This window comes from Cladophialophora immunda (genome assembly GCF_000835495.1).
Source record: "Cladophialophora immunda strain CBS 83496 unplaced genomic scaffold supercont1.1, whole genome shotgun sequence".
Classification (NCBI taxonomy): domain Eukaryota; kingdom Fungi; phylum Ascomycota; class Eurotiomycetes; order Chaetothyriales; family Herpotrichiellaceae; genus Cladophialophora; species Cladophialophora immunda.
In genome coordinates this window covers 5,291,953-5,319,909 of record NW_015622541.1, presented here as the reverse complement: position 1 = coordinate 5,319,909, position 27,957 = coordinate 5,291,953, and the positions used below count along the sequence as shown (strand labels likewise).

The 27,957-nt window shown below is 52.6% G+C and overlaps 10 protein-coding genes across 11 annotated transcripts; 5 read left to right on the top strand and 5 right to left on the bottom strand.

Annotated features, from left to right (window-relative positions):
* Window positions 1-93: 93 nt before the first annotated feature.
* PV07_01554 (uncharacterized protein) lies at window positions 94-2,071 on the bottom strand (the record flags this gene model as incomplete). Its single annotated transcript, XM_016388087.1, has 3 exons — window positions 94-998; window positions 1,051-1,691; window positions 1,763-2,071. 3 exons carry the CDS (start codon window positions 2,069-2,071, stop codon window positions 182-184), a joined length of 1,767 nt encoding a protein of 588 aa, XP_016255015.1. The 3' UTR covers window positions 94-181.
* Window positions 2,072-4,809: 2,738 nt separating this feature from the next.
* Window positions 4,810-6,617, top strand: PV07_01553. Of its 2 annotated transcripts, none has more exons than XM_016388085.1 (3): window positions 4,810-5,032; window positions 5,199-5,332; window positions 5,383-6,617. In XM_016388085.1, exons 1-3 carry the CDS (start codon window positions 4,929-4,931, stop codon window positions 6,156-6,158), a joined length of 1,014 nt encoding a protein of 337 aa, XP_016255013.1. In that variant the 5' UTR covers window positions 4,810-4,928; the 3' UTR covers window positions 6,159-6,617. The 2 variants fall into 2 exon arrangements, with proteins under 2 accessions (XP_016255013.1, XP_016255014.1); XM_016388086.1 differs by having other exon boundaries at window positions 4,810-5,119.
* PV07_01552 (uncharacterized protein) lies at window positions 6,547-9,856 on the bottom strand. The gene is made up of 2 exons (XM_016388084.1): window positions 8,818-9,856; window positions 6,547-8,766 (listed from the first exon to the last, which is right to left on the bottom strand). Exons 1-2 carry the CDS (start codon window positions 9,619-9,621, stop codon window positions 7,069-7,071), a joined length of 2,502 nt encoding a protein of 833 aa, XP_016255012.1. The 5' UTR covers window positions 9,622-9,856; the 3' UTR covers window positions 6,547-7,068.
* A 387-nt stretch (window positions 9,857-10,243) lies between these two features.
* On the bottom strand, window positions 10,244-12,599 carry PV07_01551 (uncharacterized protein; the record flags this gene model as incomplete). The annotated part of the gene is made up of 3 exons (XM_016388083.1): window positions 12,128-12,599; window positions 11,927-12,073; window positions 10,244-11,875 (listed from the first exon to the last, which is right to left on the bottom strand). The coding sequence occupies exons 2-3, from the start codon at window positions 11,990-11,992 to the stop codon at window positions 10,244-10,246; spliced, it is 1,698 nt and encodes a 565-aa protein (XP_016255011.1). The 5' UTR covers window positions 11,993-12,073; window positions 12,128-12,599.
* Window positions 12,600-13,097: 498 nt separating this feature from the next.
* PV07_01550 (uncharacterized protein) lies at window positions 13,098-14,120 on the top strand (the record flags this gene model as incomplete). Its single annotated transcript, XM_016388082.1, has 1 exon — window positions 13,098-14,120. One exon carries the CDS (start codon window positions 13,098-13,100, stop codon window positions 14,118-14,120), a length of 1,023 nt encoding a protein of 340 aa, XP_016255010.1.
* Window positions 14,121-14,462: 342 nt separating this feature from the next.
* Window positions 14,463-16,363, top strand: PV07_01549 (uncharacterized protein; the record flags this gene model as incomplete). Its single annotated transcript, XM_016388081.1, has 4 exons — window positions 14,463-15,176; window positions 15,233-15,289; window positions 15,340-15,423; window positions 15,473-16,363. The coding sequence occupies 4 exons, from the start codon at window positions 14,463-14,465 to the stop codon at window positions 16,361-16,363; spliced, it is 1,746 nt and encodes a 581-aa protein (XP_016255009.1).
* A 4,176-nt stretch (window positions 16,364-20,539) lies between these two features.
* On the bottom strand, window positions 20,540-21,791 carry PV07_01548 (uncharacterized protein; the record flags this gene model as incomplete). The annotated part of the gene is made up of 4 exons (XM_016388080.1): window positions 20,540-21,018; window positions 21,076-21,154; window positions 21,204-21,577; window positions 21,641-21,791. 4 exons carry the CDS (start codon window positions 21,789-21,791, stop codon window positions 20,540-20,542), a joined length of 1,083 nt encoding a protein of 360 aa, XP_016255008.1.
* Window positions 21,792-22,912: 1,121 nt separating this feature from the next.
* PV07_01547 (uncharacterized protein) lies at window positions 22,913-24,569 on the top strand. Its single transcript, XM_016388079.1, has one exon. It carries the CDS (start codon window positions 23,060-23,062, stop codon window positions 24,257-24,259), a length of 1,200 nt encoding a protein of 399 aa, XP_016255007.1. The 5' UTR covers window positions 22,913-23,059; the 3' UTR covers window positions 24,260-24,569.
* Window positions 24,379-26,021, bottom strand: PV07_01546 (uncharacterized protein). The gene is made up of 3 exons (XM_016388078.1): window positions 25,766-26,021; window positions 25,274-25,612; window positions 24,379-25,177 (listed from the first exon to the last, which is right to left on the bottom strand). The coding sequence occupies exons 1-3, from the start codon at window positions 25,889-25,891 to the stop codon at window positions 25,025-25,027; spliced, it is 618 nt and encodes a 205-aa protein (XP_016255006.1). The 5' UTR covers window positions 25,892-26,021; the 3' UTR covers window positions 24,379-25,024.
* Window positions 26,022-26,198: 177 nt separating this feature from the next.
* Window positions 26,199-27,941, top strand: PV07_01545 (uncharacterized protein). The gene is made up of 2 exons (XM_016388077.1): window positions 26,199-26,455; window positions 26,516-27,941. The coding sequence occupies exons 1-2, from the start codon at window positions 26,405-26,407 to the stop codon at window positions 27,101-27,103; spliced, it is 639 nt and encodes a 212-aa protein (XP_016255005.1). The 5' UTR covers window positions 26,199-26,404; the 3' UTR covers window positions 27,104-27,941.
* The last annotated feature ends 16 nt before the right edge of the window (window positions 27,942-27,957 follow it).

Sequence of the window (27,957 nt, the reverse complement as noted above, 5' to 3'; positions counted from 1 at the left end):
CAGCCTTATCTCTCTACTTGGCAGACGCGAGCCTCTCGAATTCGATTTCGTCGTCTGACAGTGTCTCATAGAGTATTACAATTTTGTCCATGTGTTCATTCATGGGGAGGAACTTGTCGGCAGACAGAACACACCATCCTAGACAGCAACGCCGAAGGTGGAGCGACCCTGATTGGCAGTTTCATATCGCCGTTATCATAGCTGAGGATAAAGAAAGTGACCACGAAGACAACTCCTTATACCGTCCTAATACACCGGAGTCCAATGGTTGAGGTGCTGAAATAAATTTTCGATCTCCTGGACGTAGAGGAACGCCACGGGCTATAATGTTGACCGTGGGATCGAAGAGTTCTGGATGCCTGTCGAAGAAATGTGGATCGAGTAAGAAGTTTCCCACTCCTTTATGCATCCCTATTAACTTGAATGCTTTCAGAGCATGTAATTTCGAGCCAAAGAGCACACTTGCGTTGGGCGCAGGTAAAGAACCTGCGCCACTGTTTGGCTCTTCCTCCTCATCAAAGTCATCAATGGTTTCCGGAGAATTCTCGAAATCCGGCTGGAAGAGATTCGTTGCATCTGAACTCGATGTGGCTTCCGGCGCGATCGACCGGACAAGATCCCACACCCCGACATAGCCTCGAGTAGGAGGGATCCCCGTGATAAGTTGTGCAAGATCGATTTCCATGACATATGAATTGCCGATTTCGCAGATCAAGTCATCCAGATGGGGATCGGCAGAATGATAGATGACTAGTTTGTCGCGTAGGGTAGCATAGGGAATCCAGTCGATGATTGCTGGATGGTGTACTGCCATCTGAAGTTTGGTCGGACGAAGAGAAGGGTCTATGGCAGCATACATCTCCGGAGTCGGGTTCAGGCGCCACGCCATAAGGCTGCCAACTGGCATATGAGCGCGGGTGTAAGTATGCCAGGCGGCCATGGTAGGCCACGATAGACATATGAAAGTGGACAGCATGAAGCAAACCGAGCTTGGAAGTCTATAGGGTGGGTTAGTCACGCTCCATGAAGTATAGCACATATGCCTCATACCCATCGAATGGATTGTTTTTCCCATTCCTCCGAAGTCCCAATGATTTCCACTTCTGCCGTAAGAAGTATTCAAGAGTAGTGATATGGTCCGACCACGGTGAGGTTGTCCGATGTAGCTGTCCATGAGGACCTCGCACCAAGACCGGACCATGATTCTCAGCAGCAGAATATGTACTCGGGCCCATCTGCGGAAAAGTGAAAGACAGTCGTTGTTGGAAGATCGGATCTGCTATCATATTTTCCCACACAAGGGGATTGTTCGTGTCTATGAAAGTCGCGCCGTTGTTAGAACCAGAAGAGTCAAGAAGATCCAACGAAGCGAATATATCGGGGTCATGGCTTATTGCTGCTTGCAGGGCATCCTTGAAGTCGTCGGGGATCTCGTCGTAACCTGTATCCATATCGGACCAATTCGTTACAGTCGCCAAGATCTCTGGACGTTGATGAGTGGCATCATAAGTAGAATCGGGAACAACAATGCCTCCTTTACTAGTCGAGTCTGACCTCGGTGCAGACACAGCGACGTCTCTCAGACTCGGTGAAGAAACATGTGAGGTCGACGAAGGCACCGAGGTTGGACGAGCAACCTCATCTTCTACCTCTTTGTTGGCATCCGAGTCCTTCTTTTTGTCCTTGTTGATCTTTCGCAGAAAGAATCAGTCCCGCGTGTGTGTGAGGTCTGAGAGGAAGTTGAGCTAATCGCGAAACTTACTACCATGTCAAGTGCCTCCGCGGTAGCCTCTGACAGGGCTTTTATGGTAACCTGAAGGCTCTCGAGCTTCTTATGGCACTCGAACAGCCTGTTGGCGAGAAAAGTATTTCGGTCTTCGAGCTCTGCGATTCGTTCGGTTTCGGAAGATGGCCTGGATTCCAATCTATCCTCCAACTCCTTGATTCGCATTGCTTGCCGGGCGCGGAAGGCTTTCTGCGACAGGCGATTCCGAAGTTTCCTGTCCTCATTGCTCATCCGGGCTGAACGGCCTCCCCGACCGCCCTTGGACTGGTCAGCATCATCCTTCATACTGTCGAAATGACTGTTGGTCTTTGGTCAAGCCAGTGATGACTTAGGGAAATCTGAGTAACATAAAATGAGGAAGTAGAGCTAGGATGAAGGCGAATTCATGGCTGTCGCTCCCGAATTGCCTCTTACGCCATGCAATTGCGGGGCTAGCTGCTAAAGAGAGTATAAATATGACCAGCAGAAAGGGTCCTAGGAAGTCTTCAGGTGGAGTGCATCCAGACCGTGGTGAGAGAGGGGGCCGGGGGGTTACGAAGGACCAATGTTCTGGAATTGACGAGCAAGGCAACCCCAGATTTCCTTGACCCCGCCACTGTGCAAATCGAATGAGCTTCAACTCGGGGATTTGCTCAATGTCCCTGGGGTGCTAGATAGAGATGCGAAACTATAGCGTATCCGGGAAAAAGGGGTTCAAGTTGCTGGACTCCCAGTGGTGCCAGTAGAGAGCCGCGGATATCCAGAAACGTCTGGATTGAAGGCCTGATCAACCAGAAGCTCAGTATAACCGAGGGTAGCTTTTCTACGCTCCATCGAATGCTCGTCAGCAGACGCTGAGTTCTGACTGGGGTACTCCATGTTAGGAGGCCACATCAACATCGATTCGTTTGAGACGAACCGTGCAAAAGTCTAAAACGTGAGAGGTCCTGCCGTCAGTTGGGTCGAGTCAGGAAGAATTGATTCAGGAGCCCATCGATAAATGCGGGGTTGAGCGATGGATGTTTCTTGGTCCGCAAGACATCGTCCTTTTGTTGGCTAGGCTGGCGTGGCCACGAGGCCGAAGCCCCTTGCTGCCGTTTCAATTACTGCGCAAATCATTACTCAGGTGTTGCTGCTGCGTAACAGTCGGGGTTGCAGTTGGTCCTGGACATGGCAAAATATCATGGAGGAGGTCCGTCCCGAATATGAGGACGAACAACCATTTCCACACTCCATGACACGAAGACTTAGGCGAAGATGAATGTCTCGCGCCCTTCGGCATCAAGCAACCAGCCAAACGGTGTACCGAATGGCTCCAGCACCGTGGCTCCTAACGGAGTTGCCAACGGAACGACAAGTACACCCACACCAGGCTTGAGATATGGGATGTTTTCCAACTGGAAGCCTCATTCGAAGAAGAGGGATGATCGGGAGGAAGCGCTGGAAGTGATTCGAAATGGACTGCCGAAGATGACCAGGGTCAAGGCTGTTCTCGGGCTGGATATTGGCTTGGACAGCGGGCCATTCTACATTGACACGCGGGAGGAGCCTCGCATCCTGCAAACATTTGACGGAGAACCTGACTGCCGCGTGAAAATCAAGCCTCGCTATATCCTCGCTTTCGCTCAGGGCCAGCTGGAACCGAGATATGCTCTTTTCAAGGACGGCTTCTTCGACGAATCGACACTACCAAAAGGAGATATCAAGGTAGCGGTGAAATTCGCTGACGCCCTTTGCCCTGTGGATCCCGTACACCCTGTATCGCCCAAGCCTGGCGCCAGGTTGCCGACTCCAACGGAAGATATCGATCAGGTCAGGCGGGATCTCAAAGAGTTTGGCTATGGTTTGGTGAAAAACGCATTGACCCGAGATCAAGTCGAACTATTGGCCGAAGCCATTCGTCAACAGGGACGTGGAGAGGTGGAAGCTGGCGTTGCCGCGAGAGACGGGGGCCCAAATGCACCCAACCAAAGGATCTGGACGTTGATCAATAAAGGGCAGGAGTTTCTTGATTTGCTAGAGCATCCCCTGATTGACGAAGTCATTCCAGAAAACTTGGGTGAACACTTTCTGGTCCACAGCTACAGCGCCAACATTGCACGGCCAGGCAACACGCCGATGATGTTGCATACGGATCAGGTCGGCATTCAACCACCTGTTCGAAACGTGTACTTTGGCATCAACATCATGTGGTTTCTGACCGATGTCACCGCAGAGAATGGAGGAACGCGGGTGTTCCCGGGCAGTCACCTCGGTGCTATTGCTCCAGACGGTGAGTTGATCTTCCGCCATAGTTTCGTTTGCCATTGGATTCCAGAGCCATGGACGGTGGCTACCGTGATGGTTGTGGAGTCGTAATGCCGATGGATGCCACTAACATAACGCGCGCTCCAGATCCTTTCAATATAGACGGGACAGTGGCGGCGGAAGGGCCAGCAGGGACAGCGCTTGTCTTTGAAAGTCGACTTTGGCACGCCACGGGTCCAAACAAAATGACGAGTGGTGAACGGCCGGTCATTCTCATGTTCTTCATGCGGTCCTTCATCCGGCAACAGGAGAACAACTTCCTGACAATCAGACCTGAAGTCGAAGCTAGCATGTCAGATCGTGTTCGGAAGATGCTGGGGTGGTGTACAGATGGGGCATTCGGTGGCATCGAAGGGGAGATTAGAGAAGGACAATTTGTCAAGAAGATCGCCAACCCGGTTGGGCCGTTTAGAGACTCGCACCGATACACGCCGTTCCGGATGGATGTGAGAGCCAAAGGAGCCAGTAGTGTCCGCACTGCTGAGCTGGTCGGAAACCGAGCGACGTAGAACTTGGATGACGCCTGCTACAGGCAATATCTTTGAGATGCTGTTGCGAAACAAATCAGTTAAAAGTTGCAAGTCTGTGTGTCTGTATATCGGTGACGAGGCTGCCAGGCTTTAGAAATCTCGAGAGCGCAAGGCTGAAACCTCGTCATACTTTCCTTGTGAGGACGTGGAGTCCAGCAACTGTAGACCACCCCTCCGAAATCGCAGCGAGAAATAGCACAGAATGCACACGACCTGACGTTCGTTTGTTTCCTTTCACAGCTCACAAAAACACCAATTCAGGCTCTCCGACCTGCCCCTAATCCTCTCTCACCTCTTTGCGGTCACATTGGGGCGCTGGCGCCACGATGTCCGCCTCACTTCCAGGGAATAGAGATCTCCCAGCATCTCAATATGACCTCTCGACATACTGGGGCCGTGTCATGCAGTCGGCACAGATAGCAGATCCGAGGTGAGGACAGAGCAAGCGTCACACTATCAAGTGTTGACCTGAAATTTCTGGGCTCGCGACCAGTTGTGCCATCAAATGGTGCTGAAGGTACAGCGCAACAGACCGCAGCATATACACCGCCGTCCTTTTACTGAAGCCGTGGTACTGACCTTTGCTTGACTCATAGGACACTCTTTGTTTCCTCCTCTGGCCTCGAAAATGCGAAGCGGCTGGTGACATCTTATAAAACTGGGGAAGCAAAAGCCATGACACCTGAGATATGGAAAGCCAAAAAGATTGTGGATTCTACACTCCATCCAGGTTCGACTATATCTCGTACCCCTAGACGGAGAGTGTCTAACACCGAACAGATACTGGCGAACCAGTTTTCCTCCCTTTCCGCATGTCCTGTTTCGTCATCTCTAATCTAGTCGTCACTGCTGGTATGCTCACACCCAACCTGAGCAACACGGGCACAGTAGCTTGGCAAATTATCAATCAGTCTCTCAATGTCGCGATCAACTCGGCCAATGCAAACAAATCTTCACCGCTTAGCACATCTACCTTGGTGAAATCGTATTTCATGGCGGTCTCTGCCTCTTGCTCTGTCGCGGTGGGATTGAACTCCCTTGTTCCACGGTTGAAACGCCTCTCTCCCAACACCAGGCTTATCCTCGGTCGCCTCGTTCCCTTCGCAGCAGTGGCGAGTGCAGGCGCATTGAACGTCTTTCTTATGCGCTCCGAAGAAATTCGTCGCGGCATCGACATCTTTCCTGTGCAATCCGAGCAAGAAAAGGCCGAACGTGAGAAGACAGGCAAGGAAGTCGCGTCGTTAGGTAAATCTCGCAAAGCCGCCATCCTCGCCGTGGGCGAAACAGCAATCTCCCGCGTCCTCAATGCGACTCCGATCATGGTCCTTCCTCCACTCATCCTGGTCCGACTCCAGAAAACCGAGTGGATGAAGTCCCGGCCGAGGATGGTCCTCCCCGTGAACCTGGGCTTGATTCTGACGACCAGCATCTTTGCCCTGCCCTTGGCGCTGGCGGCGTTTCCGCAACGGCAGGCCGTCAGCGCGAGGAGCTTGGAGGAAGAGTTTTGGGACCGGGGCGGGGAAGGGGGGCTGGTGGAGTTTAACCGTGGGATATGATCATGGGGGGATGTGAGTTGAGACCGGCTGTCTTTCGAGGCGGACCCTGGTTTTGGTTGGACGAAAGAAGCAAGTCGGAAAGACCCGAATGAATGCCAAATGCGATTGCAATTGCAAAAGCAGATGCGGATCTGCCTGCAGCTCTGCAGACTCGAGTTCACAGTTTGCGCGCAGAAAGCACGGACGGATGGTGTGTCCCGATGTTACGTCCCTATTCCATCCCCGTCCTGGCGAAATGGAGACCGGTGGTCGTGCGGTCTAGCAGAGCTTTCCATACATAACTTCCATACATACTTACCTCCATACCTTCCTGCAGCAAAGCCCCTACGTTACAAGGCAGGGAGGGGAAGGTAACAAATGTGTGAATCGATATCAATAATACTAGAGACGCGGATGGGAAATGTGAGCTGCGGCCAGTCTACGAGTTTGCTATGTACCTGGTAGCTATGCGCCTCCTCCTTGGGTTGTTGGAAGTATTCATAACTACCTCGTACCCATCTAGGTATCAGGCTTTCCCGGTATGTACAATTTTACCTAGGTAGGTATTATTCTGGTTGCCCTCCCTGTCTGGATTTATTCATTATCTACCTAGGTAAATAGGTATTAGCTCTTGCATCATTAGCAGGCTCGGTCTGATGCACTGCAGTATTCCACGAAACTTCTGCCACGCAGTCCAACAGGCTCGTTGTAGGAGCACGCCAACCCCGCCGGGCTGGTAGATTTGCAAACCTCTTGATTGAATCAGGTCGCTGCATGCCTCCATGAACGATATGAGTTCGAGAACCCCCGGGTCCGGGTGGATGCCCTTGCATTTCGATTCGATTCGATTCGACGTATCTTTCGTCGAGCACAGATTTCATCTCAGGCTGCTGCTCACTGCTGCGTGTGTGCATCGTGCTCGGTGTTCGACTCAGATTCCCCAACCCTCTTTGTCTTTGTCAGGTTCGCCTTCTTTCGTCTCTTCCTCCTCCTCACTGGACCCTTTCTTGACCACCTGTGCCCAGCTTTGTCCTGCTCCATTCGTTCCATCTTCCTCTCCAGCCTTGTTGTCGCCATCAGCGGCCACATTCTCATCCCTTACAACTTGACTCTCATCTATAATCTTGTCCTCTTCCGTTTTCTCAGCCTTGGCTTCTTCACTCTCGCCCGCCTCTGTCCCTGTCGTCTCCTCAGACTTGATTTGGTTCTCATTCGCGCTGGGACCAGTCTCCTCTTCGGCGGCGATGCCATTTCCGTTTGGGGACTTTGACTCGGATGTGTACTTCTCTACCGAAGATTTCGATTGTCCCTCTTCTGTCGACGTGTCTTTGTCCGATTCCAAACGCTCTTCGATTTCCTGTTTAATAGCTTCAGCGTTGCCTTCGGCTGTTTCCGGTTCCACTTCTGCAGTGTCTCTTTCTTCATCGCCCGCTATCTGCCCTGACTCGGGGGTTTCCTCGGCATCTTGTTGGATCTTCGGGCCGGTCGTTTGGGACGCCTCAACTGCGCGTTCTTTTAGTTCGGTCGCCTTTTCAGCAGCATAATCGGCAGCTGGCCCAGCCTGTTCTTTCAACTCCCCGGCCGTTTCTTTGGCGTAGTCGACAGCGGGTTGGATCTGCTCTTTGACACTTTGGGCCGTAGATTTAACGCTCTCCATAGTCTTCTCGACGGTTTCAGTGGTAGAGTCCATTACGGATTGCGCCTTTGCTGAAAGTTTTTCCTTCGTCTCCTCATCCCCGGCCTTCGCAACAGCATTCTTCACCTTTTCGGCAGTATTGTGGAGATTTTGCCTTGCCTTTTCCATATCACGCTGAAACTCCTGTCGTACCTTTTCGGCATCGGCGCTTGCTGTTTGCTTGACCTTCGTCGAATGTTCCTTGATTGTGCTCGCGGCTTGTTCTGCAGCCTCTTTTAGCTCCCTCCTGACCTCGTCACCATCCACGAGCACAGTATCGTCTCCGATATCTTCTGAGACACGATGCATCTCTTCCACAGCCTCGCTAAGCCGTCGCGCCACACCTTTCGATGCATCGTGAAAGCTCTTTCGCGCAACCATCGCAGTTTCGCTGGCTGATCGACTTCGCCGTCTCTCCACTTGTTTGAGGTACGACGTGATGAAGAACTGTAAGAACAACCAGGTCAAAGGTAAGAGGTACATGCAGTTCAGTAGGATTGCAAAGACTTGGCCACTCGTGTCGAGACATTGAACCCACTGGAGCTCATCTCTGTACCTTGTCTCCTCTCTCCTGATGACATCTTCAACGATGTGAACAGCATCGACCCCGAATGGCTGGCCTTCATCGTTTAACACGTTTTCTGCAAGACCTTCATAACCTGCGCCCCGGAGGAGCGCCTTCTTTAGCCAAGCTCCCATATTGGCGGAACCTGTCGAGATCGCCGCGGAGACACTCGATGCGATCTCTGTTGGAGCTTCTGACACAACCTTGGAGACAGCTTCTCCCACATGGTATATGTAAGGGACGCTGACCGGGATTTGGTAGGCGACAAAGAGGTGTAAGAATGCATACGTCGCTCCGACGACAAACTGGGTGATTTGGAGTGTCGTCAGGGTCTGTTTGAACCATTTGGGAACCTTGATTCCGACTGCAGAGCAAAGGTAGAATGTGTACTGTATCCATGTCAGCTGAATGATTTATTTGGGGTTATAGATCGAAATTACCATGACTGAGTGGATGCCAGAATTGACCAGCACAAACATCCAGATTGGTGGAGACATGTACCTGATTCCAGCCCACATGCACAGCATCGCCCCGGCATGGTGATAAGTTTGCAAGAGACTGCTTCTCTTGCCCTTGGCCAAGATGATCAGGGTATCCACGACTTCATAGAACTTGGAGAGGTAGAAGAGCCATCCATAGAACGCCAGCCCTTCATTCCAGATGCGGCCTACATCTGTAGTTTCGGGACCAAGTCCATCAGCAGCCAGGTGCAATACGCGATTCGTCATCTGCCATGCGCTGGTGGTTGCATTGTACGTCGCAGCACTTCCAGCTCCTCTCGGTCCGTGCAATTTGCATAGAGCGTCCACGGTTCCAGCGACTTTCCACTCTTCGTTCCATTCCGGCAGGGCCAGATGCAAGGCATTAACCATACCCACACAAGTCCAAGCTGAATATATGGCGAGGAAGATGTTGTGGACAATAACGAGAAATTTGAAGACGTATGTCCGACTGAATGCCCATGGCTTGTATTTACGATTCGCGTTGACGGAATTTAGGAAAGATACCAAGGACATGTACACCAGCGCAACGGTTATGGGAACATGCGGAGAGAGGAGGGTATTATACAGGTCCGTAGGGATCGTGAATGGGTGCGCAAGCGTCGGGTTGTTTGCGGGCGGAGGTACGGTCGTTGGTTCTGGCGAGGGAGGAAATTTGAAGTAAGTGGCCGGGAGGGTGGTGACCTTGACTTGCGGCGAAGTCTTGCTCAGACTAAGCCAGTCAATGAGGTCGGAAATCGACATGATGGGCCGCTGACGACAGAGCTATGGTCGCGTGAGAAGGAGGGACTCAGAGGTAAGGAGGGAGGGCAGAGAGCGCAGGCGCAAGGGTCGAGGGAGGGAAAGAAAGGAATGGCAAGAAGCTAGACAAAAGGCATGATGGAAACGAACAAGGAGCGCGACAAGTGACTCGCAAACCTATCACAGTGAAGATGTGGTGTGTGTTTGCAGTGATAGAACCTGAAAGCTGGTGTGTGCCTGACAGCAATGCAGCTCCCGCTACGCACACAACGTCAAAAGCTTTCTGTCCAGCCACACCAACGTCATGGCGCCAACCACCACCACCACCGACCACCGACCACCAGCTGTCACCAAGCTGTGACCACTGACCGCTGACCACTGACGGGCGCCCACCCGCCTCTCATGTTGCCCGCAGGCCTTGCATCATCCGAGGTTTCTAAGTGCCACCAACATGGGTGGGGGCTACTGGGGTCCAAGTCCGTCGTTCGGGAATTACGTCCCCAGCGCCAAAATGCCAACCGCGAAGCACATTCTACGACTGGAATACTCAACAGTCCGTCATTATACATGTGTTCGCCTTCGTACTAGTTACGAACGTAGGGCCGCCCTTGACCAAGACCACTCTCTACAAATGCAATCCGTTGAACCTGCCAACCGCCTCTCTGGAACTAACGTGCAGGCCATGGAATCCAAACCCAATCACACCATCGACATGCGCACGCCCGACCTCCGTCATCGTCTTCGCATCGAGCACAAGGAGATAGCTCTTTCCTCCTGCGCCATCGAGGACCACCGACAGGAGCACTCCGCCGTCTTCATCCTTAGATTGGGGGTCTCCCACAAATATTGGCTCTCCTGGGCTCTGGCCATGGACGCTCCATCGTGTTGTTGCATGTGTCTCGGCGTCGTACTTGACAAGGCCGTCGACAAAGGTAGACTTTCCTGTGTCAGTGATCCCATACATGTACCGATGCTTCCTTGTCACCATTTTGGGGTTGATGGTGGGAAGCTCGAATGCATCGACCTTCGTACTCGCGTACTCCAGATCAGCTCTGGAATGCCCAGGTTTTGGCGTCGATGGTATGACTGGCAGGCGATACCGGCGGTAGCTCGGGCGTGAGCTAGAACTCAATGAGTCCGCACAGGCATGTGCTTGAGGGTGATCGCTCATTAGGTTGTCAAGATAGAAGTGGTGAAGAACATCCATGTTCTCATATGCCGCCAGGTCGCATACGATGTCGACAGCACCTTGTTGGGTCTTCGATGGCTCCTCGTATGCGTTGATGGTGTGAAAGGAGTAGAACGCATCAGAAACATATCTAGCGATGACACCTTTACCGCCTTCCTCCGGGGACCTCTTATCAACCACAAACCAGGTGGTTGGCCGCTTACCATCCCATGCCATTGCATCCAGAAGATTTCGGTTCCATAGAATAGATGCGCCTCCGGCTTTGTAAAACGAATTCCAGACGCACAAAATCACATAGTTCTCGGTCAGAAAGAGGGAGTGGAGGTAGGCTGCGGCGTGGTGGAATGTAGCCAAAATAGAGGTCTTTCCTGTAGACGCCGAAACGCGCCACAGACGATACGTCCCAGTGCGACCAAAGTCGAGATTGTAATTGAAGACGTCCCCTGTGTCGGGGTCTGATTTGGCATGTGCACCGCTGCCCACACCCTTGAGGTCAGGATGAAGAATGGCCTGGTGAGCGATGCCTAGAGGCTCCAGGGTTTCTGGTTCGAGAAACTGAAAGATGTTGGCATCTGTTTTATTGCATAGAGTCATCGCTTGGTTGGGACCTCGAGGACCCTCTTCCTTATGTCCATCTCTTGCGAAGCCGGGAAAGTTGACCGACATGGTTACTGCGGCGTTGACCTCGTTCGGCTTTGGTGGAGGGGCCGACGGCTGAAAGGCAGCTTGTACTTTCTGAAATAAGGACTTGCAAGGATCGTACTTTGCGGCGAATGTGAATTCATCTAGCTTTCCGGTCTTTTTGATCCTTTCAATCAGTCCATCGCTAACCAAGCGAGAATTGTAAGTGACCCGCACTTTCGAGTCTGGCTGGGGTGCGTGTATCTGGAAACGATGCACCTGGGAGAAGTTATCGAACCAATGATTGACTTTGAACTCAATGTCCTTGGATGTGTGGATTGACCTTGGCCCGAGGCCGGTACGAAAAAGAGTGCCCGCTGCGTAGGCCGGAATGACGCCTTGCACCCTCAACTCAACTGGGGTCTTCTCTTCATAGTTCACATCGAACTGTAGACGGTACCCGTTAGGACTGTCCATGATGTGGGAGGATATGCTCACCCCCATAGAGTTTGGCCAATCATGATAGTGTACAATGGCGGCCGCCTTTGCACCCGAGGCTCCCATTTTTGTATTTGAACGTTCAAGACTGGAAAGGGACCTGAGTGGCCGTCTCTGAACGTCACAGTGGCTGGTTCTCGAAAAAGTCTGGGTGATTGAGCCGCCTTTCTTGCTATTGATCATGGCAAACACTTGACATACTTTGCTTCGGACGACTTCCGCGTTTCTGCTCTTATAAAATATGCCCGTAACCCACAATCTTTGCGTCTTGCTTTGAGTCTCTCCGCCCCGTACCTGTTAAGGACGTAAGGCCGTTGAAGTTGGGTAGATTTGTTAGCAATGACCAGCGATCTGCCAGCGGCCGAATTGGGTATAAAGCGCGATGCCGCAGGTATGACAGCCTTGCTGGTGTGCTTACGGCCGAGAGCGATCGTAGCCTTACCAAACGAGTTGCCCTTCTGCGAGCCGTGAAGGATACAGGGAACTGTGCGCGGAGGGTTCGCTAATTCCCGTCTTGTAGGCAGTGCGGGTGAATGTCAATCAGAAGAAAGGGAAAGGGCGAAGCGGGACAAGGTCGACCCAGGTAATCAAGCGTGGCGACCATACAAGTCTTGACGCCTTCCCGCTCAGGAGTGCTTCTTCCCTTTGATGTTCAATTCCTCGTACTGAAGACCCCAGAGACAATAGATGGATGTCCTAATGGGAGGAAATTGAAGACTCACAGTAGCTCTAATAGGCGTGTGCCTCCTTGAGACTCTTGTGGAGTCGCCCCGAGGATAATAGACAGCATCATGCCAACACATAACCAAGACCTCTAGTCAGCCACCAGAGCACACCAATTGACTTTATCGAAGCGAGGTCCGAACACCCAAAGTTCAGTCTTACCTGTCATCCCAATAGTCGTGGACGGTCTGGGTCTTTGCATTTGACGTTTGATGTCTCAAAGGGTTGGGAAGGATCCTCTAGAGCAGTCCGACAGTCGTCACCGCCTGGGCGCCAAGAAGCTCGCTCGCTTATTGGCGAGACCCTGCATCCAGATCCAAGTGATTGGTTTGGTAATTCGGCACACCTTCCGTCCCTTGTTTGCCGTCTATAAGTCTGGATTTGGTCGCGTTCTCCAGGTGTTGTTAACAACAAGTTTTCACCCCTGTCGGACACTCTGACTCGCGCCATGGCAGATCCGCAGGCCCACGACAGGAACCTGGAGGACGAGTACGACGAAGAAGCTGACAGTGACTTTGAAGTCGGTGGCTCCGATCCTGAAGGCTTGACCTCTTCTGAGGATGATGATCGAGATGCCGATGATGCGCCCCGTCGACCCCGAAAACGGCAGAAAAGCGACAACCAGCCCGGACAAGGAGATCTGATCGTGGAACTCGACTCGGGAGACGAAGCCACCGTCCGCGAACACAAGAAGGGGCGAAGGAAAGGCAGGAAAACTGACGATGCAGTGCCAGAACAGAGTGGAGATGACACAGAAGGATGGCGAGCCCGCACCCGTGGTATGCGGACGAAGGAAAAGGAAGAAAGACGGAAGAACAAACTAGCCTCAAGCAAGGGCAGCACGATCGATGTAAACAAAATATGGGAGGAGATGAACCGGCCTGGTACACTTCTTCCTTCTTGTGTGGAAGGGAGCGCCACGGACCAGACGGTGCAATCAGACAAAATAGCAGGGTCTCCTGATGCTGGTGCTGTCAATAAGGATACTGACAAGGAGAATGTGCCCGTGGATGATGATGAGGAGACCATCACGATTAAGCGAACATACAAATTCGCCGGTGAGGTTCACGTTGAGGAAAAGAAGGTGCTCAAGTCGTCGGCTGAGGCCCGGCTGTGGCTGTCTCAGCAAGATTCCTCAAAGCCTGGAAGCCCCCCGACTGACGGCAAGGCCGTAAATCGACCGCTTCGCAAGATCTCCCGGTTCGATCCTAATTTCAACAATCCAGAAGCCTTCAAGGGATCTTGGACGCCCAGGACAGCGCAAGAAGTTCAGTTCAAAGGTCCCAAACTCAATGTTGTTGAGAAGAGTAAGATGGATTGGGCCGAGCATGTTGATACTGAGGGCCTCCAGGAGGAGTTGGACACACATGCAAAGGCAAAAGAGGGCTATTTGACGAGAATGGACTTCCTGCAGCAGGTTGCAGAGCGACGGGATGCCGAAGCCAGGGTTGCAAGAATCAAGGGCCGTTAAAAGGTTACTGCTGCACCTGCCTATCTAAGGTATTCACGGACCCCAGAGTAGATGCCTCTTCTCAGACAGAGGTCACCTTGCACATTGCCGACTTTGTCGGTCCTGCTTTCTCATCCTTCCACGCTGCTGCTACTCGTGGCCATGGACATTTGAGACCCGCTCTTCTTGAACCTCGACGCACACTCACAACTTCGCGCTATCCAATCTTCACCGAAAAAGGAGTGCCCACTGCTCCCTGGCTGCCGCGGCCCTCACTCGACGCCTCAAATGAATCACACCCCATCCCTACCGACTACCTGCATTTACTGAGATTGCTTCCCTTGTGCTTCAGCAACCCTTCTCATGGAGAGCCACTCCACTTTTTCCGGCCAAAGGATGCACGAACGAAGTCCACGGCTTCCTTCTTCATCCGTGGTCGGTACCCGTTGCATGCCAGCCAGTGGATATGTAGGCAAAGGCAAAGGCGTCCTTACAAAAAGAATGGCGTCTGCCTCGCCTTTGAGGACAATGGACACAAACACCAATTCACCTCCTCCAGTTCGGCCAGTCTTGTCTGCGAGAGCCTCGATCACCTCCAGGACAAGCAGCATCCCTACCACTCCTCTTGACGACATACCTGAGAAATTGTGGCCACGAGTCCTTCGCGCTACGACTGCCACCGAGACTACCAACCCTGATCTTTCGATTGACGAGATCACCTCCACCAGACTTTCTCTTGACGACCAGGCCATCTTGACCAATATACCAAGAGAGGGTAGTCGGAGAGAGGCACAGTCGCGCAAGCTTATCATGAAGGTGGCGATTGGGGGCATCTGGGGAGAAAATAATGACCGACTCAAGAAAATGACAAAACGGCTGAAGAAAATACCCAATGGCTTATTCACGCGAAAGGAGCGAGGTTCGCTAGAAACATTGGCTCCTCCAACAAGCCATTCGCAGCCTGTTCCAGAGCCGTCGCTGCCACCATTGGAACTCACAACAGAACTCTGCGTCCAGAACACCAGCACATCGTCAAATGTAGAAGCTTGCGACGAGAGCAGATCCAACCCACCCTTGGTACGCCACAACAGTCGCCATTCCACTTCCAGCTTTCGCTGACTCGTGTGGAGCAGATGGACTACGAATGCAAACTCAAGGAATCAGGGTCAGGTCAGGATGAGATGGCAAAGGTACGACTATGAGCAATCGCCCAAAAGGTTCCACCTAACGACCTCTCGAGATATCCTCTCTTATCCGCAAAGATATCCATGAAGTCACAAGTAAAGACCGTATGCTGCCGCCTTCATTTTCTGGAAACCCCGAGGTTCCGTCTGCCCGCCTTCATCAAGATGGATTTTGACTGACCAATGTAGCGTCTACCTCGTCACTTCACGCAGCACCCCACCTATGCCTACGCAGCCTCCTCTTCAACGGTGAACTCGATTCATGTTGCCGAAGATCGCCTGCTGCATGGTCCACGCTCATTAAAGGCATTCTCTCGTCATGGTGTTACGAGGACCTCTTCTATTGGGAGTGTGGAAGAGATGCGCAGTCACGCCTTTGGAAATCGAAGAGTCGGTCGCCCGAGCTTATCTAGTGCATCAGGCAGACACAACTCTGCCCCAAGTATCAGCCGGACATCAGAATCGACCTCTCGCCCTGTCACTCACGCAGGCTCGATATCTTCACTAAGCGCTACCATAGCCCCTCCAAGAAGACCAGTTGTATACATGGACGCGCCCAGCTCGTTTTCTGAATTCGTTTGGGATGGCTGTGACTCGAAGAAGCGTCCATCGGCATCCTTGACAGCGCGGCCCGTGTCTAAAGGGGCTTCCATTCGAAGCAGCCAAGATGCTCACGGGAGTCCATCTCTGAATCTGGCTCCCGAGGTCGAAATGGGCTTGGGGGAGTTGCCCGGCTACAACAAGGTGCCGCTCTACGTCCCTAGGAGAATTGAATTGGCAGAACCTTCCGAAATCTCACCACTCGACGAGGCAGCTGGGCAAAAGCAGAGATTTTTCTTTCATTCCAAGCTGAAGAATTCGAACCCAACCGTTTCGGACGTCTCATTCGCATCGCTACAGGGACAAACTTCCATCCGGTCACATCTTGAAAGAGAAGCTGTGGTTCAAGAACAAGAAAGCGAGTCTGAAACCCGTCCATCTATGAGTGGTTGTGAGAAGCTCTCCAGAGCCTTCTGTGGTGCCTGGTCAGAAACTACTACCCGACGTTGGCAGAAGGGGTACAAGCGGCACTGTCTTTAGTGCAAGCAGGTACATAGGGCACCGGCCTTTACGTGATGCAAGAGGGGATGGAACTCATGCTGCTGGTTGAATTCAGTGCTGTACAGAGCAGAGTATGTTGCCTTGGGTGGGCCAACACAGTGTATCATCTCGAGCACAAGCAGGGGCGGTCAGGCTAAAGACGGATGATTAGGTCCAACTATCAAAGTTGTGCTGGAATGTGCACGGTGAAACTTTTACTCTGTCCATAGTGAAGACTGTACTCTTGTATAGGCAACCTCGCTGGATGCAATGGCCAGTCAATTGTGCTCCTTTGTTCGTGAAACCGCAACTCTTGCCCTTCGCGCTGCAGCCATCAGAGACGCGACCCGGACGCGACGCAGACGCGAAAAGGCTTGGCGCGCGTCTCTGTTTCAACGTTCAAAAGTCCGTAGCTCTCCGTCTCACTTTCTCCGTCACTACGATATCTTGTCAAAAATGGTGTTGACACATATTTCTTCGATAGGATTCTTTCACTCCCCCTGTTCTTGGTTCTAGTCGCTTTCCTGGATTGGTGTCTGCTATTTTACAGGTTGTCTTTGAGCAGAGACAGATGCCTCCGCCATTCCCGAATACCGCGTCAAGTCAAACAGCCTGCCATGCAATGGCCCTTTCCCTTCCCAGTACTCGTACAAGTGCAAGGTGTAATGCCGACTGCGAGAACTATGATGTCCCAACTTTTCCACGCGACCCAAGTTTCTCGCCCATTGGTACAGTTCAACCAAAGCATATTTTCAATCACACATCACAGAAGAATAAACCAGAAACAGGAACGGAACGGTCTGCACAACTCCGTCAGTCCGATATGTCCCTTCCAGAAGTGCCATCACTCTTCTATGGCACGTCGAAGTGAACATGGTTGACATGAGGCTGACAGCCGGGGGCGATGTCAATGGATCGGATATCCATTTTTGTCGAGCTCGCCCACCCAGTCTGGATCATAGAACTCGCTGTTCTTGTCCAGCGTGGCAACATATCGATTTCCCCGGACCCCCGGTCTTTTGGAGTGAGTATTTCTCAAATGACTTTTCAGGTTGTCCGTTCTCGAGAATGGTCTATTACATTCGGGGACCCAACATTTGTATGTTGTGTGCGTAGACTTTTCATGTACAGTTTTCTCATGACGCTTCTTGTGTTCCTGCCTTTTGAATCGCTTCTGTTTTCCGGTGTGTTTGTCGATACATCCGGGATAGCTGCAGGCAAATTCATTTTGTGCGATGACCAAGTCGCAATTCATACCGGTCTTGATCGGCGTGGCCTTCGGCTTTGAGGATGAACCAATAGGACGCTTTCGCTCATAAGGGCGCCGATGAAGCCGGTCAGTATTTGCTCGTGGTTTTTTGACTGCACTGACAGTATGCTGCAGTGATTCATACGGTGACTCCTCCACATCATGCTGCGAGGGTAGCATCTGCGGTGACATCACCGATAAGGGACTGCTGCTCAAGATTGCAGATGGAGTTATGTGCAGCCTCAGAGGCGTCGATGGTTCAACCTTGTAATTTGGAGAACTTGCCAAGGTCGTCGCACGAAAGGCAATGCTTGGTTCTATTGTCTCTGCGGGAGGATGGATTGCTGCAGAGCTCCATGGAAGCAGATCGTCATCCGTTGCCGTCATCATCGCACCCGCACCGGAGCCCGAGGGTCCAGCAAACATCGCTCTCGTCAACGCTGGATTCGTGTTTCCGTGACTCAGGCCCTGGACGTCTGGATGGTAGAGCGGACGGCCAGCTTCCGCCAGAAGCAGCTCGTGCGTGCCACCTAGCAAGGACAGATTGGAATATCCAGAAGCCTCCCACAAAGACCTGTGCGAACCGCGCTCTTCATCTTGCGCATGATGAAAGACATGATGTCCTCCGGTAAGGTAAGCCGTGGGCTTTACGTATTGTTTCGAAGTTAAATGTGTGCTGGGCTCGACCATCATGGGGGTCATGGGGCTCGCGATTGTTGCTGATGGAGTCCAGAATGCCTCAGGCGAAGCCGAATAAGTCGAAGATGCGAGCGACGGTCGACGCAAGCCGCCAGAGTCTGCGCTGGCTGCATCGGAAGAAAAGAAACTGGACGAGAGCGAGGGACATTCTCCCACAAGTTCCAACGAGGAGTCTCGGTCAAACTCTGGATGATCCATTTGGGGCAAGGTTTCGAAGGTGCTTTCTTCGACCTTCAAATGCGGCTGATATACTGGGCACCAGAGTTAGCATGCGGTTTTCTCACCAGATCAGGATCCCAAGGTGTTACGAACCGACTTCTCGGCAATGAAGGCACATCTTTTGCATTTGTCTTCGGGATCTCGTTGACGCTCGACACAACGAAAGGATTGTTGAGGAGGGATGTGAAAAAGCTGGGGGAGTATGGAAATAAATGGCCTATTGCGTCTGGTTTGACGTGGACACACGGTGCGCGTATGTCTTGAACAGAATGCAAGGCGAAAATATGTGTTTCCCACCGAATGGTTCGCGAGGTGTGGCCATTCGACTCCACTCTGCATTGGTTGACGAGCTTAAGCCACCGGAGTGGTGGAAGTTTCAGTGAGTTGAAGCCAGATTTGTCGACTCGGAATTCCTCAAAGAGGGACCCTTGACACAGGGAACCCAACTTGGAAGCCCTCTATGGGATCGGGCTCTAAAAGCTCGGTAGAGCGGCAAGGGGTCCTTGTTCGATGGACCAAGTTGAGCACAGATCAAAAGACTGGTGACAGCCTCCAAGATCGGCACAGGGGTGCACGATCGGTTCTACGAGATTCTGGCCCTTGAATGGAGGTTCAACCACCTCTAGCAAGCCTAGCCACCTTGATACGCGCAACGGGCGCCAAAAGCGGGAAGTCTAGAAACGAAGGTTTCCCACCCGCGAAAGGGATTGACCGGTTCCAGACCACAGATCTCGGGGAACAAGCACAGATGATGGATGAGCTTTCCGATTCGTGCGCCTGTATCGCCAGAGGTCAAGATTCAGCAAGCTTATCGTGAGCGTCCAGAAAGTTATTAACTTCACGACAGCCTTGCATGATATTTGATGTCCAGATAAACGACTCACGATAATGCAAACCTGCATTGCTATCAATTGTACGATCACCTAAAGTGCTTGCATCCCAGGGACCGCCTTGCAGGATGTCAACCCGTCAAAATGGAATGACACATGCAGCCCCCGTTAGGAAATGGGGGGTGGTTGAGCACTCTCAGTGGACATCCTTGTTTCTATCGACACATGCATACCAGAGTGTGGGGCTGGTGTCAAATGCGAGCCCATCGACGAGCGATAGGCGGCGAACATCTGGAGACCTTGCCATTGGGAGAAGAGAAGTTCTCTTCTCTTCTGTTCTTTGGGGGTTGCTACCATGTTTTGGTTGAGAAATGCCAAAAGGAAAACAGTGTGGTTAAGCCTACATTTTCGACATCTTCGATCCCAGGAGGGATTGCGATGGGCTTGAGAGGGCTTCCTGGCTTCTTTTCGCTCCAGCCAACAACGACACCAACCCGGGGTTGTGTAAGGGGCTGATGGCGTTTCAGGTTCGCGGCATCCTCAATCTCTCGCGGGGCTTGGTCAAGTAGGTATGTGCTCAACTGCCACACTGACAAACCAGGTCAAGAGGAGCGACTGTGGCAGGAATGCCAAGTGCAGGCAATGCGGACGCTCTGACCATGCTGCAGGAACCCAGCGAGCCACAGCCAATGCCAGTCAAAGGCTTGATGCCCCCACCAACTAGCTTTCAGGTTGGTATGTGGCGGCGTTAGGATGTTATTGGACGGCGTTTCTCAGACACGAAGTTGACATCTACTAGAGGCTGGATGTCGTGCATAACTGACATCACCGTCCTGGGATGTTGCTTGAGCTGTCTCTCGGCTTCCCGAGTCCTGGTGGTCAGCATTGCTTACATCCACAGTTGAAGCTAGAATGAGATATGTTCGGGCTTTCGGGGATCACGACCTGTGCATTGCATTCCCACCTGCAGATTACGGAGTGGCAGGGGATCTATGCGAACTGACTGCGAACCATCTGGCTAGATAGGCAGTCTGAGAGGCATCGCTGTCAAGCTGCGCCTCCACCTACCCTTCACCGGGAGGTATGTTTGAGAAGCAACGCCTATGACCTCGATAACCAGGCTCCACAATGTTTTCAGCCCCTCCACTACCTGCGTTAATGGTGGTGTCCTGCCCGGCTCTACAGCTCCAGCACGATTCGGCCAGGAACATCTCCCTTTTCCAATAGCTGATACACGTCTGGCAGGTCCCGAAAAGGTCGCACTTTGACATGCGGCTTAACTTTTCCATTTCGAACGAATTCCACGGCCTCGAGTGTTTCTTTCAACGACCCTACCAGATTGCCCTGGATTTTGAGTCCTCGGATGACGATGGTAGCCACCGGCGTGTCCAGACGCACGTCCCCCGGAGGAATGCCCACCATGCATAAGGATCCACCAATCCTAATCATATCAGCCAGCCCTCTGAAGGCCAGAGGGTGGCCACTTGTGACGACAACCGCATGTGAACCCCCTCCAGTAGTGTTCGCGATCTCTTTTGCGAGGTCCTTGCACCTCGAGAAGTCGACATACTGTGCCCCGAGCGACTCCACAAATTGCTGCTTCTCGGTCCCTGCATCGACTCCCAGTACTTTTGCGCCCAGGGCGAGGCCGTATTGCACTGTTGTCCAGAGTCAGCTGACACTCGATGTGCGCGAGGAGCAAGACACGGCTGTACCTGCGAAGTGGCCTAACCCGCCACCTGCTCCGATGACAGTAAGCCATTCCCCCTGTTTCAGATTTGCATTTTTGATGGCCTCATACAATCAGCATCTCTGCATGCTGTGGAAAACTGATGAATTTCACCTTGTATGCAGTAACCCCGGCACAAAGAGCAGGCCCAACCACCTTCGGATCAATGTCCTGGGGCAACTCAGTCAAATACTTTGTGTCAAGCACACAATATTGCTGGAAACTGCCGTCTTCATGGTGCAGATGGTTCGTTGCGTTGGTGCAATGCTGCTCTCGGCCAGAGGTGCAGTACTCGCACTCGTGACATACTCGAGACGCAAAGCGGATGCCCACTAATGTTCCTAACTGAAGTCTATCATTTGGAGATAGGTTGGGACCAAATGCGACAACGCGCCCGACTCCTTCATGTCCGCCCACGTGAGGCAGTTTTATGTTCGTGATAGGGACACCGTCGGCCCCAGTAGCAGTTCCAGCTTTGGTATGGAGATCTATGCAAATCACATTAAGCTTTTCAAGCGTCAATGCCGAAGGAAAGGATGTGTTTGACCAACCACTCTGGCAGACACCAGTATACAAGACCTTGACTAGGATCTCGTCTTTCCCGGGTAAAGTGACTGGATAACTGTCATCGAATTCGACCGGCCCACCTTGCTTCCGGACTATTGCTGCTGTCTGCGTCTTGGGAATGCTGTTCTCGGCCATTCTGCAAATGGGAACAAGATGTGGTAGGATGCCGCGATGGACACTACTGCGTTTGTCGGGGCAATTGGCCTTTTATTCGACAGAGAGCCCTTGTAACTTGTACTGAAAACCGAGAACTACTTTACTCCCACGAGTGGACGGGCCTTGTTGTCGGCGAGCTCAATGATGCGACGAGTTACACAACCCGTGAAGCGGCAATCCCGCACATGAGGGGGTGGCGTCACAGGACAGCAAAGGTAGCATCAGCTTGTGTTTCCACAGCGCCAGCCCTCGAAACAGACGAGCTGGTCTTCCGTGGGATGTTTGTCTCTCCCTGATTCCCTAATTCTCTTTTTGCTGGCTCCGCTCTGGCGACCCTGCATCATGGAACCCCGCATCTGCATCACTCCGGTGCTCTTAACTGAACCGGCATCCTGGGGAGTGCCGGGGATTTCGTGACAGCTGGCATGGCTTTGGTTGACCTAAATCAGGGGGCCAAATATAAGGTTTCTGTCAAAGGCCGACTATTGCATTGCAAGGGCTTTGACAGATATGGACTGACCACTCAGTGCGTTCACCGAGGAGAAAACCAGAAGTCAGAAGGCTGTCAATGAAGCGGAACACCGAGACAACTTGGAATAAGTTTTGGCTGGAGGCACAATAATTCCCCTGCCAGATTGATCTTAACTCTAGTCCAGGTGACAGATCCAAGGGTTCTTCTTTCGGCGAGATCATGGCCCGATATCGTGTCGAGAAGGGATGAAGCATGTGCAAGGGAAATGGTGGTAGGTGACAATTGACATAGGTAAGCACTTTGCGTCGCTGAACTGAGCGTGGGGTTGATTGCTTGCTCCCCATGCACCAGGGGTGATCGCTCACGAAAGGCGCATCTCTCCCCACGAAAGCGCTTTGGGCTGTATTGTAGATCCGGCGGATGAATGTCAGAAGTAGTGGTGGCACATGTTTGGAGGCGGAAATAATGATCAACGAGGACTGCGCCATTGGTGGCGTCAAAGAAAAGTGTGGCTGCAGTGGCTGCAGTGGCTGCGATGGCTTGGATAACCCCGGAGTCACGTGGAATACTGGCCCTCTGACGTCACAGTTGACTCCATCACGCTCTCTCTTGTTTGTTGTATCGCTACCAGCCACCTGCACATCGCGCCGCACTCCAGACAGGTATCAACTTTGGCTATTATGTATTTCTTTCCATGGACAGGAGGTTGACTCGGTGACCCAAACTCAACAGCGCGTACCTCGCAAACCTTCCAACCTCACAACAACAGCCCTCCATGGTGTCCTCGTCCTATAACCCGGCGTGCTATCTGCCTCAATCATGGGCCTCCTACCTCCCCAATGCCATCTCCTGCCCTCCGCCGCCTTCATACGCCCAGACCCTCTATAGCTATGCGATCTCCCCCTTCTCGTCAACATACACCACCTTGCGCACCATGATGGACGCACTCATTGGGCTGCCGATGCTTTCTTTCCTCCTTATACCAACAATGTCCTCGTACTCCACCTCCCTCAATCTCTTATTCTTCTACTTGACCTGGTCGACCCTGGTCCTCTCACACCCTCCGCTTCAAGTGGAGATTGTCGCGACTCTGGCAGTGCGAGTGTTGTTCTACATCGCCCCTTCAATACTCTTTCTGGGCTTTGATATGCTCGTTCCTTCGGCGGCCGAAAATCTCAAGGCACTGGGTGACTCTGCGTTGCCATTCAAGAACGCCAACCGGAAAAGGGCACTGGCCCTGTTACGCATGCTGGGCTGGTCAATATTCAACATCCTCCTGGCGGTCTTAATTCAAGCACTGGTGGAACTCCTCTTCACACGCGTCCTTTTATGGCGCTCTGCACTTCGCGTGACCACAGCACTACCCTTGCCATGGGGTATCCTCAAGGATCTCGCACGGGGTTATCTCCTCCGCGAGCTAATAGCATATGTCTTGCACAGATATATGCTGCACGACTGGCACCATACCATCTCCCTGAGTCGGGCGCACAGAGATTGGTACCATGCCCTCGCCGGCATATCCACGCCTTTTCCGCTCAGCGCCACTTATGACCATCCAGCCGCCTATCTCCTCCGCTCCTTCTTGCCGACCTACATTCCTGCGGTGCTCTTCCGATTCCACCTCTTGACCTATATCTTCTACCTCATCCTCATTTCGCTGGAGGAGACATTCGCATACAGTGGATACTCCACAATGCCCACAAACTTCATTCTCGGAGGAATAGCACGGCGGACTGACAATCACTTACTATGCGGTGGTGAGGGTAACTTCGGTCCCTGGGGGCTGTGCGACTGGGTTATGGGTACATCTGTCGGGGCCGATATCATTGATGATGTGGTCGCGGAAGCAGATAAGCATGATGTGCCGGAAAAGATGGAGAGGATGAAGGATAGAGCGAAGAAGAGAGTCAATGGGAAGATCAATGACGCGAAGGGGGGCGTGCGTAGGAGGACAAGGAATCGAAGCGAGGACTGAAGGGGACGTCAGTGGTCATTTAAGGGTGAATGATACTTCGCACCAGTTGTCATTAGATGTTTGGGGGCTCTCTTTTCGGTCGATTTGGTGGGAGGAATTGATCTGTTAGCAAGCGCTTTCAATGTAGCAATCGTGGGTCATGATATCACTGCTGCAAATGATTTGTGTAGACGGATGAGGAGACTTGGGTTTTACGGGACTCCAGGATAGAGCGGATCAAGCTTGGGTTTCGACCAATCCATTACTTGCAGTTGATGCTTGACACATTTCTCTGTTATTGGGTCTCTTGGGGCGCAATAATGAAAATGGCATTATCGGCCATGATTGCACAAAGCTCCGTTCTTTGTTCGTGTGTGTGTTTTTTGGGGGGGGATCGCAAGATCACTGGTTCAAACCGCCCCGTCCCACTTTGTCACAGCTTGGTGTTTCTTTTTTCTTTTGGTCCTCCCTTCATGTGTGGGAAAAGAGTCATGGCTAGCTGCTCGAAAAGTCGACCCCCCTTGGGTGTGGTGGTGCAAGCATACACACATCATAACGCCCCCTCGAATCTCGGTTTTCTATCTCAATCCGCTCCCACTCCCCCGCTCAACTAACTGCCTCTCTGTTGGATCTCTCGCTGGCAGCCAGGTCCCCGAGCAGAAGCAAGCAAGCAAGCACCTCCCTTGCGTTCGCAACGACACCCCTCGCCCCCCCTTCAAAACAACAAGCAGCATTCGGCTCCTGCTCAAGAAGTCGAATGACCCCGGCCGGCTGTGGACGACCAGCTCAGAACGCCATCTCGTGGGGCTTCTGGCCGTGTCTCAGGCTGAAGCTGGACTTGAGGTAGCTCGCGAGGAACTCTTCGTTCTTGATGGCGGAAAGTATGGGCTTGTCAATCGTCTTCTGGTCGGCTGCACGTTCGGATGCGGGGGCCTTCTTCTGCAAAAACGCACGGACAGATGTCAGTATCCTCTCCCAGTCGTGGTACAAGCAAGATGCAACAAGTCAATTGGCTTGATTTTTTAAATCTCTTACCTCTGGCTTCTCTCCCTGCTTCAAGAACGCCTCCTCGCCCTTCTGCTTCCTGCTCTTCTTCTCCCGCGCGAAGTACTCTGGGCTGGCAATCTTGTCCAGTGTTGACTGGTCCAGTCCGCCGATGTCGACCTTTGTGGATGTGGCAATGACGTATCTGGAGTTCACTCGTCGGAGAGGCACTCCGTTGATCTTGAAGGGCCCGGTGACGAGGAGTGCGCCTTCCTTGAGGTTCTTGAGGAGGATGACTCGCTTGCCGCGGAATCGACCGGCGAGGAGGATCAGCACGGCGCCAGGCTGTAGCGATGCTCGAGGTTTGGCTGGGTGAAGCGTCTTGCGGGCCTGGTCGTCCATCCACATGTCAGTCAACGGTGTTTCTTTGGCACAGAGTCGCACCCTTCCAGCGTCCAGAAGGTGTTCGGTTTGAGGAAAGGGATGAAAGCAGACGGAGGCAACTGCTCTGGGGGCATTTCCAATTTTTTCTGAGCGACTTACCTTCTTGCGTTGAGGCTCGTCGTAGGCGGGATACCACTTCCTGGCCTTCTGGGAGTGATGAGGGACAGATCGCTCGCCGGACCCGAACTTCTTGACGACGGCTGGATTGGCCTCCGTAGAAGACATTTTGACCTTCAACCTTGACCACGCGGGCTGGAGATTCGAGAATGAGTTTCGTGGTTGTTGTTCGCCGGATTGTGTGGTGGAAGAGTCGATATCAAGCGCAGAATCGGGAAAGTGTGCGGTTTCATTTCTTGGCGTGGGCCACAACGCTCCGATCTTGGGTGCGATGGAAATTCGCAATTGGGGGTGTGTGGTGGCATCCCACGTGACTGGATGACTAAGTCAGCGGTGGCGGCCCTGCCAAGAGCGTTGTGCTCTCCAAGCGGCGCGTGGTGCACCGTACGGGGTACAACTTGCAGGCAGGCTCGGCCTCGTATGACCAGGCTTCAAATGCTGTCGTCCCTCCATCCAAATTGTCAATGTCATTGCAAGCACCTCTCTGATTTCACAACCCTGACGTGTCAAAGCATTTTGAGCTTACGTCTAGATTCCAAAAGATCAATACAACTTCAATAACACGTTCTTTCTCTCGAATTGAGTCTTCCTGCATCTGCGTCCCTTCGTCATCTCCATACCATGTCGATTTCGCCCATCTTAACGTTCAAGGCAGGGCTCTGTGAGCTTGATGTAAGTGTTGAAGTCCCCCCTTTTTTCCCTTCCTCGATCTGCTAACAGCTAGATTCCCAGACGAGCACCTCGCCTCCACGAGCAAAACCTCTCCCAACTCCAGGATACCTCTACCTCTACGAAGATGAACTACTGCACCTCTGCTGGCGACCGCGGAGTGCTCCGTTGGACCAACCACAACTAGACCTGCTAATGGTGCCAATGGACGGTTCTTTCACTCCTTACCAGCCTACCAGCGCTGAAAATCCGTCAAACCCGAAGACGCCCACGAACGGCAGAATCTACGTCCTCAAGTTCACCTCCAGCTCACAAAGATACCTCTTCTGGCTGCAATCCCGCAGTCAGCATCCTCAAGGCGACCCGTCATGGTTCTCTGCTCGAGATCTGAAGCTGGGCCAGATCGTGAACAACCTTCTTCAGGGCGAAGAGGTCGATGTCCAAGAACAAATGGCCAGTTTGCCTCCGGATGGGAATTCACCAGACGACGAAGGGCCGGAGCCGATGGAGGATGTGGAAGGGACAGATCACAACCCCAATCGTCGCCCTTCACAAGGCGGTCCCGGAGCTGGTCCGGATGCCACAGGTGGGGATTTTCGGGAGGAGGGCGAAGAATCACGCGAGGGCGGCGCGGACGGCGGACGAGCGTAGGTACTTGCACCCCATGCCTTGCGTTTTTCTTGTCGCTGCAAAGCCATCTGTCTGACTCCCCACGTCAGGGCGGCCGCTGGTGGGCTAGAAGCCAACGCCTTGGTTCGCAATTTTCTTCAAGCCATGGAACAACGCAATCAGCGACAAGCACCCCAGGAAAATCTGTTCACGACCCTTGGGGACCTGTTGACCGCAAATACAACGGTGCCGTTACTCGAATCAGCCGACGACAAGTTGTTGGACCGGTTATTTGCATGTCTCCCACCTCAGTTATCGGACATGGTGCAGGCCTCGGTTGACACGTCCGCTTTGCAAAATGCCGACTCAACTTCTGAGCAACGGGATGCAGCGAAGCGAGAATTGACCAAAGCGAAGAAGACCATGTTGCGCAGAGTGTTGCACTCGCCGCAGTTCAAGCAAAGCCTGTCGAGTCTGACGATCGCACTGAGAGAGGGTGGCCTTCCGATAGTCAGTGAGACGTTCAAGATCCCGGTCCGTAATGGTGGATACCTCAGACATGGCGGAGTACCCATGGGCGGGGGCGAGGCTGTGGAGGCCTTCGTAGAGGGCGTGAAAAAAGGCGTTGAAGACGAACTGGCAAGAAGAGATGGGGATGGGGCAGGCGACAGGATGGATCAAGACTAAATGTCTATGAATCTATCTTACATCAAGTCAGGATTCATCTCTATCCGAGGAGCCCTTGAGGCTCAAGGCTATGTTGTCAGATTCGATACATCAGAGGGTTCGCCTTTTGTTCCTGGCCCTAACCAATCGGACCAAAGGCGCTCCATAAATTAATTAGCTTCAAGATGCCCAATACACAACAATGTTAACACTACTTCACCATTTCTCTA

Excerpts from the sequence above, each read along its gene's own strand:
- PV07_01553 (XM_016388085.1), top strand. The coding sequence starts at position 4,929 with ATGTCCGCCTCACTTCCAGGGAATAGAGATCTCCCAGCATCTCAATAT. Across the intron at positions 5,033-5,198 it reads GCACAGATAGCAGATCCGAG|GACACTCTTTGTTTCCTCCT; the intron begins GTGAGGACAGAG and ends CTTGACTCATAG. Across the intron at positions 5,333-5,382 it reads GGATTCTACACTCCATCCAG|ATACTGGCGAACCAGTTTTC; the intron begins GTTCGACTATAT and ends AACACCGAACAG.
- PV07_01552 (XM_016388084.1), bottom strand. The coding sequence starts at position 9,621 with ATGTCGATTTCCGACCTCATTGACTGGCTTAGTCTGAGCAAGACTTCG. Across the intron at positions 8,767-8,817 it reads CTGGCATCCACTCAGTCATG|TACACATTCTACCTTTGCTC; the intron begins GTAATTTCGATC and ends ACATGGATACAG.
- PV07_01547 (XM_016388079.1), top strand. The coding sequence starts at position 23,060 with ATGGTGTCCTCGTCCTATAACCCGGCGTGCTATCTGCCTCAATCATGG.
- PV07_01546 (XM_016388078.1), bottom strand. The coding sequence starts at position 25,891 with ATGTCTTCTACGGAGGCCAATCCAGCCGTCGTCAAGAAGTTCGGGTCC. Across the intron at positions 25,613-25,765 it reads ACGAGCCTCAACGCAAGAAG|GCCCGCAAGACGCTTCACCC; the intron begins GTAAGTCGCTCA and ends ATGGACGACCAG. Across the intron at positions 25,178-25,273 it reads AGCAGGGAGAGAAGCCAGAG|AAGAAGGCCCCCGCATCCGA; the intron begins GTAAGAGATTTA and ends GCGTTTTTGCAG.
- PV07_01545 (XM_016388077.1), top strand. The coding sequence starts at position 26,405 with ATGTCGATTTCGCCCATCTTAACGTTCAAGGCAGGGCTCTGTGAGCTT. Across the intron at positions 26,456-26,515 it reads CAGGGCTCTGTGAGCTTGAT|ACGAGCACCTCGCCTCCACG; the intron begins GTAAGTGTTGAA and ends CTAGATTCCCAG.